Source organism: Mesitornis unicolor, unplaced genomic scaffold, assembly GCF_000695765.1.
Source record: "Mesitornis unicolor isolate BGI_N332 unplaced genomic scaffold, ASM69576v1 scaffold20750, whole genome shotgun sequence".
Classification (NCBI taxonomy): domain Eukaryota; kingdom Metazoa; phylum Chordata; class Aves; order Mesitornithiformes; family Mesitornithidae; genus Mesitornis; species Mesitornis unicolor.
Window position 1 is genome coordinate 14,652 of NW_010160594.1, and position 18,138 is coordinate 32,789.

The 18,138-nt window shown below is 38.5% G+C and overlaps 1 protein-coding gene across 1 annotated transcript; it reads right to left on the reverse strand.

Annotated features, from left to right (window-relative positions):
* Positions 1 to 1,710: 1,710 nt before the first annotated feature.
* Positions 1,711 to 18,063, reverse strand: LOC104535689. Its single transcript, XM_010190414.1, has 9 exons — positions 17,914 to 18,063; positions 17,654 to 17,723; positions 16,671 to 16,801; positions 14,931 to 15,019; positions 13,150 to 13,249; positions 11,689 to 11,732; positions 11,248 to 11,325; positions 7,118 to 7,246; positions 1,711 to 1,806 (listed from the first exon to the last, which is right to left on the reverse strand). Exons 1-8 carry the CDS (start codon positions 18,061 to 18,063, stop codon positions 7,237 to 7,239), a joined length of 672 nt encoding a protein of 223 aa, XP_010188716.1. The 3' UTR covers positions 1,711 to 1,806; positions 7,118 to 7,236.
* Between the last annotated feature and the right edge of the window lie 75 nt (positions 18,064 to 18,138).

An 18,138-nucleotide genomic window follows, 5' to 3' on the forward strand; every position in this document is an offset into this window, starting at 1 on the left:
GCAGGATCACTGTAGCTCACCTGTACCTAACCTGCACTTACAAATATTTAGGAATTAGTTCAAAGCTTCACGCAAATACTCTGAAGAGATCAAATGAGAATATATCTGAAAACACGAATGTGACTCGCAGGGCTCTTATACATCACTCAAGTAACATCATCACTTTCGATTAACCTTGACGTAACGCTAATTTAACTCTCTCAATACAGAACAATATCCCCACGGTCAGGGTGCAGGTCTGGAGGAGTTTCATGCTCCAGGTGAAGGAGTAATACAAAGAAAAAACCCCGCCAATTAAAATGCATGGCATCCATTGGCAAAAAGAAAACAGAAGCACCTCAGTCCAAACACTGAGTAATCCAGCAGGACAATAAAATCAGCAATGTAAACAGCAAAAACAGACAGCGTGCCTGTTTCTACTGGTGTACGTGTCAAAGCACTTCAAACTAAAAATATTTAAGAAATCTGCCCATTTTCCATCTGTTATATTTCTAGGAGGGCTAACTGAAAGTTCATGTGAAAGTTCATTTTAAGTTCAAACATGTCATATCGGGTCATTCACAAGCTAAAAGTTCATAGGAAGGTTAGGGTTTCCTCTTTTTTTCCTTTAAAAAAAAATCCTAGTGGCTAAGAGCAGCAAGCTGGCCTTATCAGAGCCATTTGGTTGTGTTGCATGAGCAGGAGGTTCACGGTACAATTTTACTTTTATTATTGAAGCAAAATATTTTTTGATACTGCAGTGTTTTGAGTTTTATCACAGTAAGTTTTTAATTTGAGATTTCAATTGTTTTAAGTTTTATAAAGACACCCGGCATACTGTCACAGATAAGTTCAATAAAACGGAATATATAAAATACAGAGGCAGTAAAAAACAAGCTTCAAGTGACTGTAACTAAACAGTTTTTTTTCAAGCTATCTTAGCCAATCTACAGATCTTCAAATCTGTTAAGCCAGGGGTTGTTTGTTCATTTTGCTTTTAAAGCTAAATCCAGAATATACATTACATCCATCTTTAGTCTATGGGCTGTTGAGAGTTTCGAGGACAGAAAATGGCCTCTTCTGAACACATTCTCTGGTGGAAGTCCCGTACCTAAGCACTCTTGTACCACTTCAGATGATCCACCTCAATGTCTAAGAACAACACTATTACCAAGAAGTGCTTTGGAAGATACAGCTTTCCAATGATCCTAACATTTCAAATGCCATATGAGAAAACATGTACAAAATATGCATTTTATTTGAGCAAAGAAACTGAGCTGCAGTTTAAAAAAATACTGAAATCACAGTGGAGTTGTCTCAACACAGAGACTACATAGATTAAAGCCTTGGGAGATGCAAGATGTGCATTAAAAAGGAAAGCAAAAGGAGTAGTGATCGAAGATTTAAATTAGTCAGCCAGCAAGATGAGTATGGTTAAAATTTCTAAAGGAATTTCTAGGAAGAGTCCTTGAAAAAACATCAGTTTAATACAGTACCACACTCTAAGGAACTGACTTAACAAGAAATACGCAGAAAAAACATGGAAAGTTAAGTATCTGCTTTACTTTCATAACCCAGATCGTTGACACAGATCTCTCAATACATAAAAGGATGAATTATATAAAATCACCTGGAATTTCGGTGATGGTCACTTCGGAAAAGTCGCACGTGACATCTGGTAAAAGGTAGCGCTGAGGATTGCCCACTTCATACACTAACTGCTCAGCTACGGTGCCAAAAGAGACCAGTCCCCCCGTGTCCGGTGGTTTGGAAAGAATAAAGTCTCCTTCAGAGGAACATTCTACAATGGGGAAGCCTATGTTGTGCCTAGGATATGAAAAACATTGGGGAAAAAAACTATAAATACAATGGAAAGTGAAAAGGAATAAGAGTAACAACACATCAGAACTTTACAGCAATGACTAATTAAAACTGATCAAGAGCTAGGACGTATCTGGTTGCTTCTGCAGGAAACACACAAGAAAAAGCACTGAAAAAACTGCTCAAAGTGTAAAATAATAAGGGGGTGCATTTTATTGCTTGGCAAAGGAGTGCAGATATAACAACAGATACCAACGGTAAATTGGGGAAGGGAATGGAGATGGACGCTATAAGAAATGGTTAAGGTAAAAAAAGATGAAAAGAATTAGAGAACTATGATTAAAAAGAGGTAAATTCAGACGAATAAACCATGATTGCTATCTCTAGCCCAGTTTGGCTACAGCAGCACACATAACATGAAGGGGAAGATATATAAATGCCTCCTGCACCATGGATTTGTAAAAAGGCAGGCAGAGCAGGAAAAGCAGACTGAAAACAGACTGTGCTGGCAGCCTCAGAGATGAAGGGCAGCGGGAAACAGGAATAATCAACACCTCTTAAGGACAATTCCACAAGTCAATAAATAAATTATACACAGAAATGTTGTCATCAGAAAACAAAGATATATGAAAGTTAAGACCTTCAGCCCGGAACAATAACTAAAGACAAAATGAGTAAAAAATTCCAAGGCATAGCAAAAAGAGAAGCAGTAAAAGAGAAAATTATAGCCACGTTTGTAAATGAAAATATTCCTCCTCCTCACATTCTCACAAAAGTAATACACAGAAAGTGAGCAAATAACTCATAGTAAGAGGCACACGCTGGTCATTACAGTAGCAGGGCAGAATTTTCAGGGTTATGTGGACAAGATCTAGATATGCACTTTCCTGGCTAAAAGGCGTTTATTTTATTTACAAAGAATGTGAGCAAAAGCAATGACTTGAAAAGAAATTTTAAAACTTTAAAAGCACCTGGAAATTAAAATCGAGTCTTAATATTCTTCTAAAAAGGCTACCTGGGTCATTCCCCTCTCACAGGAAGTCAGAAATTTGTGCAAACAAAGTATCCCAGAGACACAAAAAGATCAAAAAAAGGACTTAAGGAGATATTGCTCCTTGCAAAAGCAAAACTGTTCTAGAAAGGTCCTGATTATGAAAGGCGGTGAACATCGCAACTCTCATTAAAGTCAGTAACCTTCAGGTCCTTCATACACTCTGAAAATCAGACCATTCTTTTTGGGTGCTAGTGGGAACAATATGCTGTACATACAACCAATTGGTTATCAGCAAAGGTTAGATGAACAGTTTGTGTAACATAAACCCTCCAGTTTTTGAAGGAAGCAAGCAAAGAAACCCGTGAACTCTTAAATGACATTTGTAAAAGTTCATGGGAATTTGAAGAGATTCCTTATCGTTGGGAAGCTTCAAACATAACCCCGTTATTTAAAAAAAGGATTAAGAGAGAAGCTCTGTTACCAGAGATCAGCAACTTTAATACTCATAGTGTACAAAACTTGCAAAGTATGGTAGCTGGAGGACACCTAGAAAAGCCCACAACAAATCAGTGAGGATTATAATTCATTAGACTGTTCGTTGAAATTATTTTAAATACTAAACAGATGAAGGGAAACAAAAAGACCTCGCTCCGGTGAATAGAAGTAATTGAATGGAATCAACAATTTTTTATATAAATTATTCTAGATTTCTTTCCTGAGGGGAAGAAGGAGAGAAAATACGGTGGCAAGAAGTATGTTAACATTCAACATTTTGAAGTCTGATATAGAAAAAAAATCCAACATCCCCAAAAAATCACTTAATTCTTGGCCTAAAACATTACTGTAGGGTAACAGACCAACATATGTAACTATCCTGATTTTACAGGTACAGAGACAGATACAGAAATTGTCATGATTTGCCCAGTGTCACACAGCAGTACCAGTGACTGAACGAGGCTGGAATTAAGGAGCTTTTACCCTCTAGGACTCTACCACCTCCCCGTCTTGTCTTGAGGCAACAGCACCAGGCGCCCTGCCAGCAGGCTCAATGGCAGGGCATTTGAATCACCTAGCAAAAGTGAAATAATTTCCTCCAAGACAAGTTACCCACTGCAGACACAAGTGGTTTCCTTGCTGCAGCCCACTTTGAGCTAAGTCCCACACAATTCTTATACCACATTTCTGCACCTACTGCCCGGTGATCTCAGTCCTGAAGGAAGAAGAAGTGACCTGCAAACACTCAACTTTCTAAACCACTGAGTCTGCGAACATCAATCAAACTTCAGGTAATTTAATCACCCAAGCTCCACTCTCAAAAGACCTGAACCACTAAAAAGCAAAACCCACCAAGCATATAGTGAGGCAAAGAAGTTTTACCCCTTAAAATGGTTAAAATCTGGCAAATATTTAAGTCATCAAAAGCAGACCAGTGAGGGAAGATGGCAGATAAACAGTATCAGTATAAAGCAACACTGTTATTCAGGTCTCTTAGCATGCAAAAGGAAGGGCAGATTCTGGTTTTCCTGTTATCTTAGGGCCCTCAAAGTCAGAGGTTCTTTATGGTAGAATTTTTTATGTTGTCAGAGTAGCTGGAAGGAGACCTTATAGATACGAATGTACTTTCTAGAAGAGCTTCTAAATAGCCTCTATACATATTTGCTATATAAAAAACAACACCCAGCTTTTACCAATTGCAGCAAAGTGTTGCTCTAAAGCTTGCAAGACAACTGCATGAAGGAGAAAAGACAATCTAACACCAAAAAGCCCAAAATAATAATAATAATAAAAACACAAACAAAAAAACCCAAAGGGGAAAACCAAAAGTCTTCCTAGGAAAAGCATGCTGACTCAGGACACGAGCATGTCCTAGTGTCTGGGAGAACGAGAAGAATTTTTAGCTATATTTAAACCATCCTGAAATCCAGGACCCAGAACGTCAATGAAAAGACGACCACAACCAGTGAGTTACTCTTTGGTCATCTCTGTCACTGTTACTGTTTCAACAGTTAGTGAAGGCATCAAGGAAGACTTTTTGCCTTCCTGGGAGGTAAGCGTGAGGGATGTTTCCTCCTCAAGGTCCAACACCACTCAATGAACTTTCCCGAATGCTCAGTTAGTTACAAAAGATGTGTTTCCCCAGGTCACATCAGCTCTGAAAGTTTCCTTCACTTTCAATACATAGAGGTGTAATGAATTGAGCAAGAATTTCAGATTTCACCTGTATTATAACTGGACGACTGGGAAAGTACATACAGCCTACAGTACCTTGTAGCAGATACCAGTAATAACCTACATTACTATATGCATAATTGAAAGAAAAATGTACTTTATACTGCTACGAGACATCAAATTCATTTTCAGCACGGAAACAAGCTGGGCTGTCACCTCTATGGCACAATTCAGTCAAGTGACAGCTATTTACACCTGGTGTTAGAGCTCACCAGCAGCAATAGCTACCTGGGTGGGGTATTTTGGCACACACCGCAGGTGCTACAATCACTCCATCTTCATCAGCACTGCCTCGGAAAGTAGTAACTCCTTGCCAGATTCACAAGCAGGTTTTGCTGAATGACTACAGACCTTATCGCATCTGCTCTGTAACACAACCAATTCACGGTGGCCACAACCCACAGCCAAGCTGTAATTTTGCACAGCATAACACGGGAGATAAACCACAGAAGTGTGAACTCAAACCTTTGGCAGCAACTACAGTCATGGCATCCAAAGCGGCACCCTTTGATAATAAAAGAATTGCATCAGTTTAGTGATAAAATCTCCTAGTAGGATGGGGCAATACCAACTAATGTAAACAATTTTCAAAGGAAACTACTAAAGTTAGTTCTAATTAAATGACTGTGTAATTAATAAAATATAATACTAGAGATAAATATGGAAGTACTACTTTTAAAACATTCCGGGCACTTCTTTTAACACAGAGTTAAAATGCAAAAGTAATACACATCAGTCTGTGAAAGGAGATGACAACTACCATTCTTTTATCCAAAATGTCTGTTTTGCTTTACGTGCTTGGTATTTAACAAGTAAGTAAATTATATGCATTAGTAAACCAGAGCACTAAATAAATCCTAGTGAAGATTAAACCTCAGAAACTCCCTCCATGTTTGGGCTAGGTGAGGAGTTCACAGTTACAGCAGATCCTTACCAACAGCACAGGGGTAAGGAAGTTCCAAAACTGGTTCTGCTGCTGAAGCCATCTTCTTATCAACCACCTACAGCTGCTGTCCTACTCTAATAGGAATCAGGGCTCTGAAATCAAGTCTCCTGTCAATTCTCTGCCAGACAACTTAACTTCTGGATTAGTTTTTTCCCATGCAAAATGCTGAGTTTTATTCATTTTCAGCTGTTAGAAATGTTACAGTTTATGGGCATGTCACAGGGGATAACTGTCTAAGCAGAGACCTCCTCTCTACTCTGGGACAATGCACTATTCAATCCCTGGGCAGCTATGAAGACATCATTCCCTCTTGTCTTGCCACGTATCTTACACCATTTGTATTACCAAAAAAAAGAGTAAAATCCATGATCAGCACTGGGTCCTGTTTGGCTCAGGGAATAAGACATTGTCTGAGATAAAATGAGTATTTCTTCCCTCATAAGGTGCCAAACCCCTCAAGTATCTCATTCTTGCCACTACTGATAGACTGAGGGCAGAAGATGGGACAGTTAAGTGTATTTACTTGCAGGGAAAGATGCTGCAAGAAAGAAAACAAAAAAGCCACAGCAATGCATGTGACATAGAAGTGAACCAGGCTCCAAGTAGGCTGTGAAATGAACTTCTAAACTAATCCAGTTTCCTGGGATGTGACTCAATGACTGCCACACTGAGAACTCTGAGCCAAGCACCTCAGCTCCCTGGGCACAGATTTTCACTGCGATGCTATCAGGCAAAAGGTAGAAACTGCCACCACTTCTAGCGGAGTTTTTACAACCAATTCAAAACCACTAACGTGTGTCAGGCAAGATCAGCACATACTTATGGGTAAGGCATGTGCATCTCTTTACATGTAGATGCTAATAGGTTTCCTAACTTCTGCTGCAATTTTGATTTAGGCAAAATGTATTGATTGCATCACTTATCTCCTTTTAGTAGGGCATTTTGGAGTAGGCACTGTATATAAACTCTTTAATTGCCTTTAATTTCAGGCCAATCATAGAGGCTGCCTGGTGTTTCCAGAATAGATGGTGCTACAGAGAAGAAGGCATTTCCACATTGCTGACTGGGACTCACACGCCGGATTCTGTTCAAGTCCCAAGTTAAGCAATCTGGATCCAGCCCTTAAGAGACTACAACTATTGACTTACCCTTTTGGATCCCAGGCCAGAGGATTATGCAGTCTCAACCATTGTACACTCTTGGCTTAGGGCAAAATGTCAGTGTTTACCATCTCCTCAAAATGATTACTTTACTGATCAGCATTAGTTTATTCTCTCCTGCATTTCAAAACAAAACAAAACAACGTACTAATCACCCACTGGCACTACATAACAGTAAGAGACAGCAATGTCTGGGGTTAAATGAAAATTAAATACAGAGCTGTGCATTATCAATATAGTCCTGGCACCACGGTTCATTTTGACACATTGTGTGGACTCCCTATTGAGTGCTGTGCACCAGATATTAAATAGGGAGCAGCAATGTATTATCACTTCTTCTGAACAACTGCTAACATATATTACTACACAAATAACAGAAAAGGAATAATCACCTTTTTAAAATAATTTTTACTTCAAGTCGTTCAGTTAATAATGCTCATTAGTCTTCTAGAAACTGTGAACTAATGGTTTCTTGCATTCTCTCTGCTAAATATCTGCAAATCCACGCAAGGGGCAAGTCAAGCAGCCTTCCTCTCACTGGAAAAGTGAACAGCATCTCATGTCCCCTCTACCTATCTGCTCGTTTTCACGAGAACTGCATGAAACTTTACAGCTTCATCATTCCTGCACTACAGTCAAATATACTATGGAGATATACCCAGTACAATTAAAGAAATCCCAGAGCCTTAGGTCAGCAGACAGAAGTCAACTAAGTCTAGTTTCTATCAACTGAAGTAATTAGAGAGACGCGAGCTGGAACATGCATTTCGCTTGTTTTACATGAGAAAATTTACCGAGACAACAAAGAAAAAGAAAGAATAGCTTAGGTTTTAACAGCTCACCATTCAATTCCCACAATACACCTACATGAACATGTCTGTGACTTAAAGCACCCTTTTTGCAGTGGAATTGAGTTCCGAGAAGTGGTCTGCATCAAACATTTCAAGAGAACTTTTGAAAAACAACTAACAAGATTATGTTGGATGAATGAAGTGGGTCCAATCCTGTGCCTCAATACTGAGAGACATGATAATATGTGGATGGAATGTGAGCTCCGATGCTGACTTACCTGGCTTTATTTAGTTTCAATTGAAAGTGCTCTTGTTCACAGAGTTAATTATTTTTCCTTATGCATAAACTGTAGACAGATAAGGTTTATAAACCTAAATTTCGACGGTCTTCCCTTTTACTTGTTTACAAGTTAGAAAAGCTCATACCCATCACCCCCTCTTAGCGGTACACTTACACCTCTTTCAGCAGTCAAAGACAGAAGAGCAACAAGGACTACTGTTCTCAGGGAGAGACAGAGAGGGAATAAAAAAGGCAAGAAACTCTAAAGACAGTAAAAAATATGACCTGAGCCAGACCTACACGCTGCAATCAGATGTGAGGAAAAGAGAGTGAGATCGCCCTCTAGTGTTTATTCACCAGAGAACAGCATAAATGTTGTAAAAGCTTTTCTTAAGCTCTAGCATAGAGGTCCAACAAACGTTTGCAGAGCTGAATGAGAAGTGGTCTTGGCTGCATGAACACACTCATGGCAGTGAGAAATTAGTACGTGAAAGAAGCTCTGATGACAAATGCAGAGATTTGAGTTGGCTGCTTCCTCCCACATTTACTGACTTTGTTGGGCTGGTTTGGATTTAACATTACGCATCACAGGCACTGTGATTTGTTGAGATCTAAATTACACACGCTTACTTTCAGGAGACTGATGAAAACGTAGCTTTTCCTAAATGAGGGAGAAATCATTACCAGACTACAGTCAAGTAAAGAGTTTGCAGAACTACTGACCCCTTGACAATATAAGTAAAGCCGCTGGCAGCAGGTATTGCATGTTTTGGTCATTACTGAAACTACAAATTATCGTATTATTATTGTGCATTATTATGCAATGCATTCTCTGCATGCATTGAAAATGGATTCACACTGCCTAATTAACAAAAACCTCACACCATCAAGTTTAACTTAAGGAGTCAACAGGTTACTACTAAGCTATCAAATGGAAAGTATATTTTTCTGCAGCCCAAAAGCTTTCATAATATTTCCCATTCATACATTTGTGCCCAAATAGAGTAAACAACTATTTATCAGGGTGGGGAAGGAGCAAAGCTCTCTAACAAATCTCCTCCCCTCTTTTCTTCCTCCCATATCCTAACTCAATGTGCTGGACCACAAGTCCGCCTTAGTCCACCTTCTACTCTGCCTCTCCAAATATAAAATTAAAGCTCACATGCTATTTTGGTTTTTACGAGTTTTAGGAGTTTATCATACAGGCTGACATGTAACATGTTTTTATTTCAAGAATTTCATCAATTAAATCTTAAGACTCATCAAGTTTGCAAACAAAACCACTAGTTTTAAGGCATCGTGATTAATTCTTTAGTGGACTTAACCTGAAGGTAAATAAAATTACGGTTCTATTAGCACTAATAAAATCAGGCATGGTTCAGAAGTAGGCATGCAGATGGATGGGGGCAAGGTAACATAGCAGTATTGGGTGCTACCCTTCAATATTTTCAGTAGAAATTCAAGTCAGCACCAGGCAGCTCTAACCCACAAGACTATGATTTTAGACACAGTTACAGGATTTTTACACATACACACGAGTATTAGCTATGCATATACAATGTACATACAAGCTATAAAAGCAGCTACTCTCATTCCAGTACCTCATAGCTTAATATACTTAAACTTACTTTTATTTTTATTAAACTAGACTTTCATTTCTCATGGAAAAATCGTTAGAAATAAAGAACTACCAAGCATTTTAATAGGAAAAGCAGTATTCTGGATTTTTCTTTCATTCTTCTATAAAGCGACATCTTTTGGAGTCACAGAAGATTTTAAGAAGTCTCATGATACAGTCATCAGGAGATATCTCAGAACAGTAATAAGATTAGTAATTATAAATTTCCAAACTGAATGGTGTCTCATTACTATAAACCCTCTCATTGGATTTCCCATTGGACACAACAGAGTGCAGTTTGTTCGGGGTTAGTAGCCTTCTCATAGGTGAAAAGAAACATCTGACCCTGTTTCTTTCAATGCCATACGTGCTTTCACCTGTAAATCCACAGTGTTCAGGAGCTCAGAAAAGCAGGATACGTCTTTCAGGATCCCACTCCGAACCAGAAACAGTCACTACAAGGGGAAAAAAGCCTGGCAATCCTAGAGAGCTAACTCAGGAGAGCGGCTCTTCAGCTGGCAGGACACAGCTGGTCCATCCACATGGACTCCAGGCTGCTTCAGTGCCCTCCTTCCCAGGGACAACTTGGGAGCAGGAACACCCCCATGAAAGCCACCTTTCTCTCCTGTATCTCTCCCACTGCTCTTCAACCCTTTCCTCCACCACATAAAGGAAGCACCACCTTTCTCATGACACAGCACAGGGCAAGATTCCTCCCTCTCATCCCAAGGAAAACGGGAATAAACTTCAGCCAGAATCACTCATCCTATGCCAAACATGTTCCCTGCTTACTTTTCAACTACTCTTAAAAACAAGTTGGTCAAAAGCAGGGTACATTAGTCCCTTCTTCTGGTACTTCTCAGCAGGCAGAAGGACCTACCTATGTGTAAGTCTAATTCGGTAGGTCTGAACACAAGATACACATGTAAGGACTGAGAGCTCAACACATTTGTGGAGATCAGGTCATACAGCAGGAGAAGACTGTGGCATGCATTTATCCCTACCAAAGCAAAATACGAAAGATTTGTGACCGCACAGTAGGCAACTCTAACTTAAGACTGATGAAACAGCATTCAAAACACACATATTGTCTTTTCCATTACAACCATTCACAAAAGCAAATTGAAAAATCTTTCCAAAAAATCAGATGATAAAAAAGGAAATAGAAAAAATTATCTAAAACAATAAAAAAATAATCAAAGGGCTAATTTGTTTTTCAAATCATCTAAAAAGAAAGCCCCGAGTTGACCAGAGAGGTGAACTGCAATAGGGAGAACAGACCCTGTAGAAGAGTAACACTAAGGTGGAAAAATATCAAGAGGACTCTCCCAAAAGAATAGAGTAGAAGGAGTTTTCACAACACAGATATAGTAAGAAACCTCGTCTTTGGTCCACTATATACACACATGCTGATGTTACAGTTACCTACCAGTCTGGTACTGCATGCCAATCAGTGAATATTCCACCAGTACACTGAGCACCGCATTCAATGAGATGACCTGCAAGGCTGGGAAAACGGCATTCAAATAACTAAATATTCTGTAAAATCACATTTCACAAATCCAGCTTTAAAACATAATAGTAAAATGGAAATAAAGCTTAAGAACAGAGCATGCTATTTTTTTCCCTTCACAGGCATCTAATACATTTATAAGTTACGCACTAAACATAACCAGAACTAAGTTTCTATAATTTCAATTCCAAACAAGAGAATATTAAGTGGGTCTTCAAAAAGAACTCAAAGCCTAACAAAAGCATTCAAATAAGTTAATTCAATAATAATGTGCAAAATCACTAAGTGCTTTAAAGTTCTGCTATCCCGACATTATATGATAAAATAAATTTACCCATTTCTTCTTATATCATTTACCTTCCTGCAGCCAGCAAGTCATAGTCATCCCTATTCCAGCCAAACTAGAAGAAAAATACAAATATGTTACATATATAAAAGTTGTATACAGTACAGAAAACTGCACGTAGTATATTCACTGCTTCGAATAACAATGCATTGGATATATATTTTTACTGAATTGCAGAAATGTAAACAACAATAATCGGCAGGTGCCGCACAGGGATTTGAGCTGCCATACAGTAACAGAGCTCTGATGTATTTCAGTTTTCCTCTTATTTATACACCCAAAGAGATATAAGCTCTCAATGTCACGCCCTCTTTAAAAAAATTGTGGAATATTTGTATTAATGAAAGTTTGCGTAACCCAGAGATTTAAGAGTCTGGCGCCTATTTTGTGTCATGTAAACGAACCACTATGGTTTTTTTTAAACTTTTGAAAATTATCAGTTCCTGAAGTCACCTTAAAAACTGGAAGTATGCTTTCTGTTTAATTAGAAATTATTTTTCCCAAGTTCAATACAGTGCAAGCAATATATTCAATGCATCTTATTTAGAACTTAGCAGAAACTTCCCTAAGACCTCTCAATAAATTACTTAAGGCCTCTCTGGAGTAAATACCACACACTGACAGATATCTTCAGAATGTAAAAAGCTGGGAATAAAATAACAAGTCATAATGGTAATTATAAATGGGAAACTTTAGTTCTAGATTAAGCAATGTTTGACGTGCACGAAGTCAGAAAAGCATGAACTTTTAGAAAGGATGTTTGTAACTAGACACTAACACATACCCTCATATTTTTTTAAAATATGCACTAAAAGCAAGCTTCCATGTTTCAATGTGTGACCATTCACAAAAATGTATAACCTATTCAAAATACTTCAGAAAACCACCGATCCTGCCTGTATAATTTGTTTAAATTCAAGGAATTTGAGAAATTTTGCATTGACACTCAACTGCTTAAAATAAAAGTGCTTACCCACTGAAAAAGACCGGTGTTTTAGACACCCAAAACCCAACGTGAGCTCTACTATCGCCACCTCGTGGTAAAGAAAAATATACTTGTTTCTTAACCTTGCACACCAAATTTTAAGGAGGGGAGGGGGGAAAGTAAGAGTGAAACACTGGTGAAACATGGTAAGACTTCCTTAACTTCACCAAACGCTTTCCAGCTTCACGATACACAAGTTCATAAATATCCCTGCTATAATTTTAGGAGAAGTGAAAGCTGGCAACTTTTCCTACATGTAAGGAAAAAAAAAAAGATGCTCATTATTTTTAATTTAGTTTCTACATTTTCATAAAGAGCAAAAATTGTCTGAATGATTGCTGACTATTCATGCTGTTGCATTAAGAAGTGGAGCAATTTGGCAGAAAATGAACCCCCTTGTGTGAACAATGCCTTCCAAGCCATCCCTAGTAATTATTCCACACGTGCACACATGTTAATTATGATATGGACATGAACTGGTACTTACAGAATGAATGAGTGGTCCTAATACAATCCCACTGTCAACGCATCTACCCGTCACAACAATATCAGCTCCAAGGTCAAGAGCTCTGCTTATTGGTCTTGCACTAAATGTAACAAAACACAACAGCGAGTACTTTACTTTTTAAAGCATCATTTTAAAAAAAATCATTTTAAAATCCTGTAGGAAATCAATGAAATAAACTTTATCAACCAACTTGTCACTTCATATATACAAGAATAATATTTTAAAAAGCAATCATCAGAACACCCTACCAAATTCAGGTACCTAAGTGACATAACTGAAACACTTGATGCTCATAGAAACTGTCTTGAACATAGTGCATAGAGAGTCACTGCTACTATCAGTAACAGCAAACAGTGTTTTCAGAGATTCATTACTCTTATTTCATTTGTAGATGAGTCTATAAGGACCAATATTCTTCACTGAGAAAGTCTGGTGAGTTTGCCCTCCAATTTTAGAAGTTGCATTATCAACCAGCTTCAAGAACAGCACAGTTCAGACAAGAAATGTGGGCAACAGATTTTCTGGACCAGTCAGGTAAGAGTCAGCTCAGTCAAAATTAGACAGGCTTGAAAATATTCACCCAAACCGCTCAAGTTCATACATTTTAGTGAGCAGGCTTTGACCAGAGTGTGGGGCTCCTGGCTTCTAAACCCATGCTGCCTGCTGGATCCTTCTGCTCTTCATGAAATAGGCAGCTTGAAAACTCAAACCATGTAATCCACACACAGAATCACAGAATATTAGGATTTGGAAGGGACCTTGAAAGCTCATCCAGTCCAACCCCTGCCAGAGCAGGATCACCAGACCAGGTCACACAGGAACACGGCCAGGTTGGTTTTGAATGTCTCCAGAGAAGGAGACTCCACAACCTCTCTGGGCAGCCTGGGCCATGCTCTGCCACCCTCACAGTAAAGAAGTTTTTCCTCATGTTCAGATTGAGCCTCCTATGCTCCAGCTTGCTCCCATTGCCCCTTGCCCTGTCATTGGCTATACTTTGAAGAACAAAGCCAAGAGCAGTGTTTTCCTACAGTATCTATGCACTTACACCTGTTTTAGTCAAGAGGTAAGTTAGAAGACACAGAAGCTCTCTTAGTGCTGTAAATAGAAGTTGTAAATATTTTTGTTCCCCAAATGCTACATGAACCAAACAATACTAGGAAATATACAGCATACAGAAACAATCTAGATTGCTGGGCACAAAGTAACAGTCACAGCCAAAAAGCACAAATTGGGTTGCTGAATACATACGTACAGGATACTGATAGAAAAACTGTGTAACTACCTTTAAAAAGCAGTAAATAAAACCATTTGGCCCTTATTGTTAAAAATGCACATGACCTCAGTCCACAGAACACCTAATAGCCCCAGATCAGGAGGGACAGAAGAAACCTTTCAGGATTAATACCCTAATGCAAAATTTTTCAGATGGACTTTATGCATTTGAATTAAGAATCAAACTGTAAACATCATCAAATTTAGGGAGTTAAAAGTGAACTATCTGCAGAACCTACAGCTTTTACCCAATACACACTGATGTTGACTTATTTTACATACATACATAAATTTATCATTTGCTTTGCAAATAAACATCCACTGCTGATGCTGTCAAAGGAAAATGCAACGTAGAAAACAACTAACTTAAGAGACTGGTAACAGCTTTACATTTCAATGCAACAGAGATTAAGGGGCCCATAAAGAAATACCACATCTGTTAGAAAGCCAAGAGTTATTGGAATAACCAGCTTGTTAAAATAACTCACCCAAGATACACGCTCATGCTATGAATGCTCTCTGGAAATGGTTTGCCACTCTCTACATCAGTGATACCAGCTCCTTTTAGGTTTTCTTTCTGTTAGAAAAGAGACAGAACACCAAATCTGATTATTTTGTAGTGCCTACTGTAATACTTTTATTAGTAACAAACAACAGATCCACTTCATAGCAACTCTAAGCAAAGCATCATCATTAAAATTAGCAACAGTATCTATCAGTTGAATGGCTGAAAGCCCTACACACACTTTTAACCATAGTTATCCAGCACACAGAAAAAATAAGTTAGTATTTAAAGAATGCTAGTCCATTCACAAACAATCAACTATAGTGAACTGGTGTACTCCCTAGGCTTTTAAACTGCCCTTAATTGCTGTAGGACTAAATAAATCAAACCCTGCAAGTAGAAATGTGTCAGCTGTAACGGCAATGGTGGTGTGGCCAAAAAACAAGGCTAATTCTGCAGCTCCAGGTAATACTTAGAATACATGGTGGTTCCAGAGGAGGGGTGGACGCATGGGGTGTATTTTTGACCAAGCATTAGCCAGCTTGGGAAACCAGTGGATCCAGGGGCCAGTGACTGCACAGACTCAGTATCTAATGCTAGTGTGGAAAAAAACCCCTTGCACCTTGAACTAATTTGATATTCTACATTAAAGATTGAAAACCTCCAAACCATAAATAACATTTCATAGTGAAACTTGCGATGTTTGGTATCAACAGCAAAAGCATTCTCTTTGTTGCTCCTGTAAGCTATACACTGACAACAGCATAGAAAATAATCCATTTCAGATCAGAAACATCCACGCCAAGCTCAAATAATGACCACTAATGAAATTCTGGACCACTGCTGCTAAAATAATTTCAGTAAGGCAGAAGTTTCTTGAAAGGAAGTCCAAGCACTGCACATAATTTGCAAATAAAGAATCTTACTTGCCCATCTTCACATTCAATAGCATGCAAGGAGTAACAGAGCCTATACAGATAAATAATTTTCCAGGTTACAGACACACATTTAACCACAGTGCAAACCTATCCCCTTTTATTGACTATCAATGTACAAACTGTTTTCACAGTATCTTTTCAGGTGTGGCCAACACTGTTTGAGGAACCAGACTTCATGCACAGTGTCAAAAAACTCCATCTATTTCATGTCTAGATTTCAAGGGTTTCTTAAAATATTAAAACTTCCATCATCCCACTTAACGTTACGTTACTGGCCACAAACTTAAAATTTAAAACAGAAAAACAGCTACCTGTAGACAAAACAACATCAGGCTTTAACACTTTACAGCCTGTAAAGTATTAAAAACAGCTAGGAAGAATGAAAATTGGAACACATGGTAACTACACCACATTTAGGTTTAAGATTTAACATTCAGGATTTTTAGTTTAGGCAGAAACAATAAGTAAACAGCATACCCTAGCCTCTCCTGAAGTGCAAGCAGACCTTAGATCAGATTCAGAGTCTGCTTCAAAAGGATAAACAGCAGATCCACAATCTTATAAAAGTCACCTCTATCACACACCAAACATAAGATGGACCGAGAACTGTTCTCATGCATAAAAAAAATAAAGAAAATGAAGCAAAAATTTTTAGATTATTTTAATGTTAGAAGGCTACTGCATAAGAGATACACAAAGTTCCTACAGGACAGTAAGTGCCACTTTCATGCTACATAGACTAAAATAATTTCCACAATGCTAATCCTTACAACAAAGTGAAATACCTCACTCATTAGGTCATCTCCAGCAACAACAGCTATTTTCAAATCAACGTCTGCTTTCTTTGCCACCTCCTGAAGGGCAGCTGCACAAGCAAGTGGATTAATTCCACCAGCATTGCTGATGACACGGACACCTAAACAAAAAAGACAAATTAAGTTCAATCACTTGTATTTTACCAACTTAAAAATGTGCTGAAACACAAGCAAGACATCATTGCAAGGTGTCAGACATCTAATCAACTACTAAAATCATATTAAAATATGCACCTGATTCAATCTGTAGGACTGGAATAAGCAAATGCAAAATTGTTTACAGAAAAAAAAAAAGTTATAGCTGTCATCTTTCCCTTATGCATAAGGGAAAGTGACCAAAAAAAGACACATGTGATGAAACAGATTGAAAACGTCAAAACAGCTCCTACAGAAACAGTATCTGACACCAGTCATTCAAGTATCCATTCTCTCCAAACAACTGCATTTTAGCAGAAACATGCATCTATCTCTACTAACTCCAGACTGTGTTCACAAGGTATTGGGTACTCAGAAATAATTCCTTTTCTACTCTCAAGCTCAGAAAGAAAGACAAAGTAAACAGAAAAAGTGTTCAGAAAATAAGTGATGTTCTAGAACTATACGGGAATGTTGAAACACCTTTAGATTGTATTGATAATGCCTAGAGCTCATGTTTTAACCAAGATCTGTAAGGCAACCTTCCATTCACAAGTTAAGCTACAGTAAGAAATACATGAAGAGACACATGTATCATTATAGCATACATTTCAAATTAACCCAATTTAAACATCACCATCACACCTACGCTTCATATCTATTACGATGGGATTTTTGCTGAGGTTTAAAACATTATTCCTAGAGGACAGCAAAACGTTAGGCTAAAAACCAGCTGTTTACAGTAACTGCAGCCATATAAAACTAATCTAAGCAAGTGAGCTTAACTAACATACAGACTCACGCAAAGAGTAACATACCTTTCCTGTGAATATCTTTTATATAGGGAGCCATTGCAGCAGAGACAAAATCTGAAGTGTAACCTAAATCCTGAAAGAATTAAAAACTGTAACTATTTGTTACGGTTAAGCCAACTCCACCCCTTTTCTTGGATAGCAGAAAAAGAGGGCAGAACAACTAGCTTTCAAAAAAGTGCATGATGCCACAAAAAAAAGGACAGGAACGCTTCTCCTACATGAAACTGAATGTATGAAAATAAATACATGCAAGTAAGACGTACAAAAAAAAGCAAACGGTCCGCCAGAACCTGACATGCTTTGAGGTGACTCCGAGGGTGACCGGAGCGAGAGCGGAGAAGGGGAGGAACCAGAGCCCACTCCCGGCGGCTACTTACGGGAGACCGGGCTTTGGCGGCCGTCAGCAGCGACATGGTGATCTCGGAGAGGTAATCGAAGACGAGGAAATCCAGCTTTCCTCCGTACAGCAGCTGCGGCACTGGCAGGAC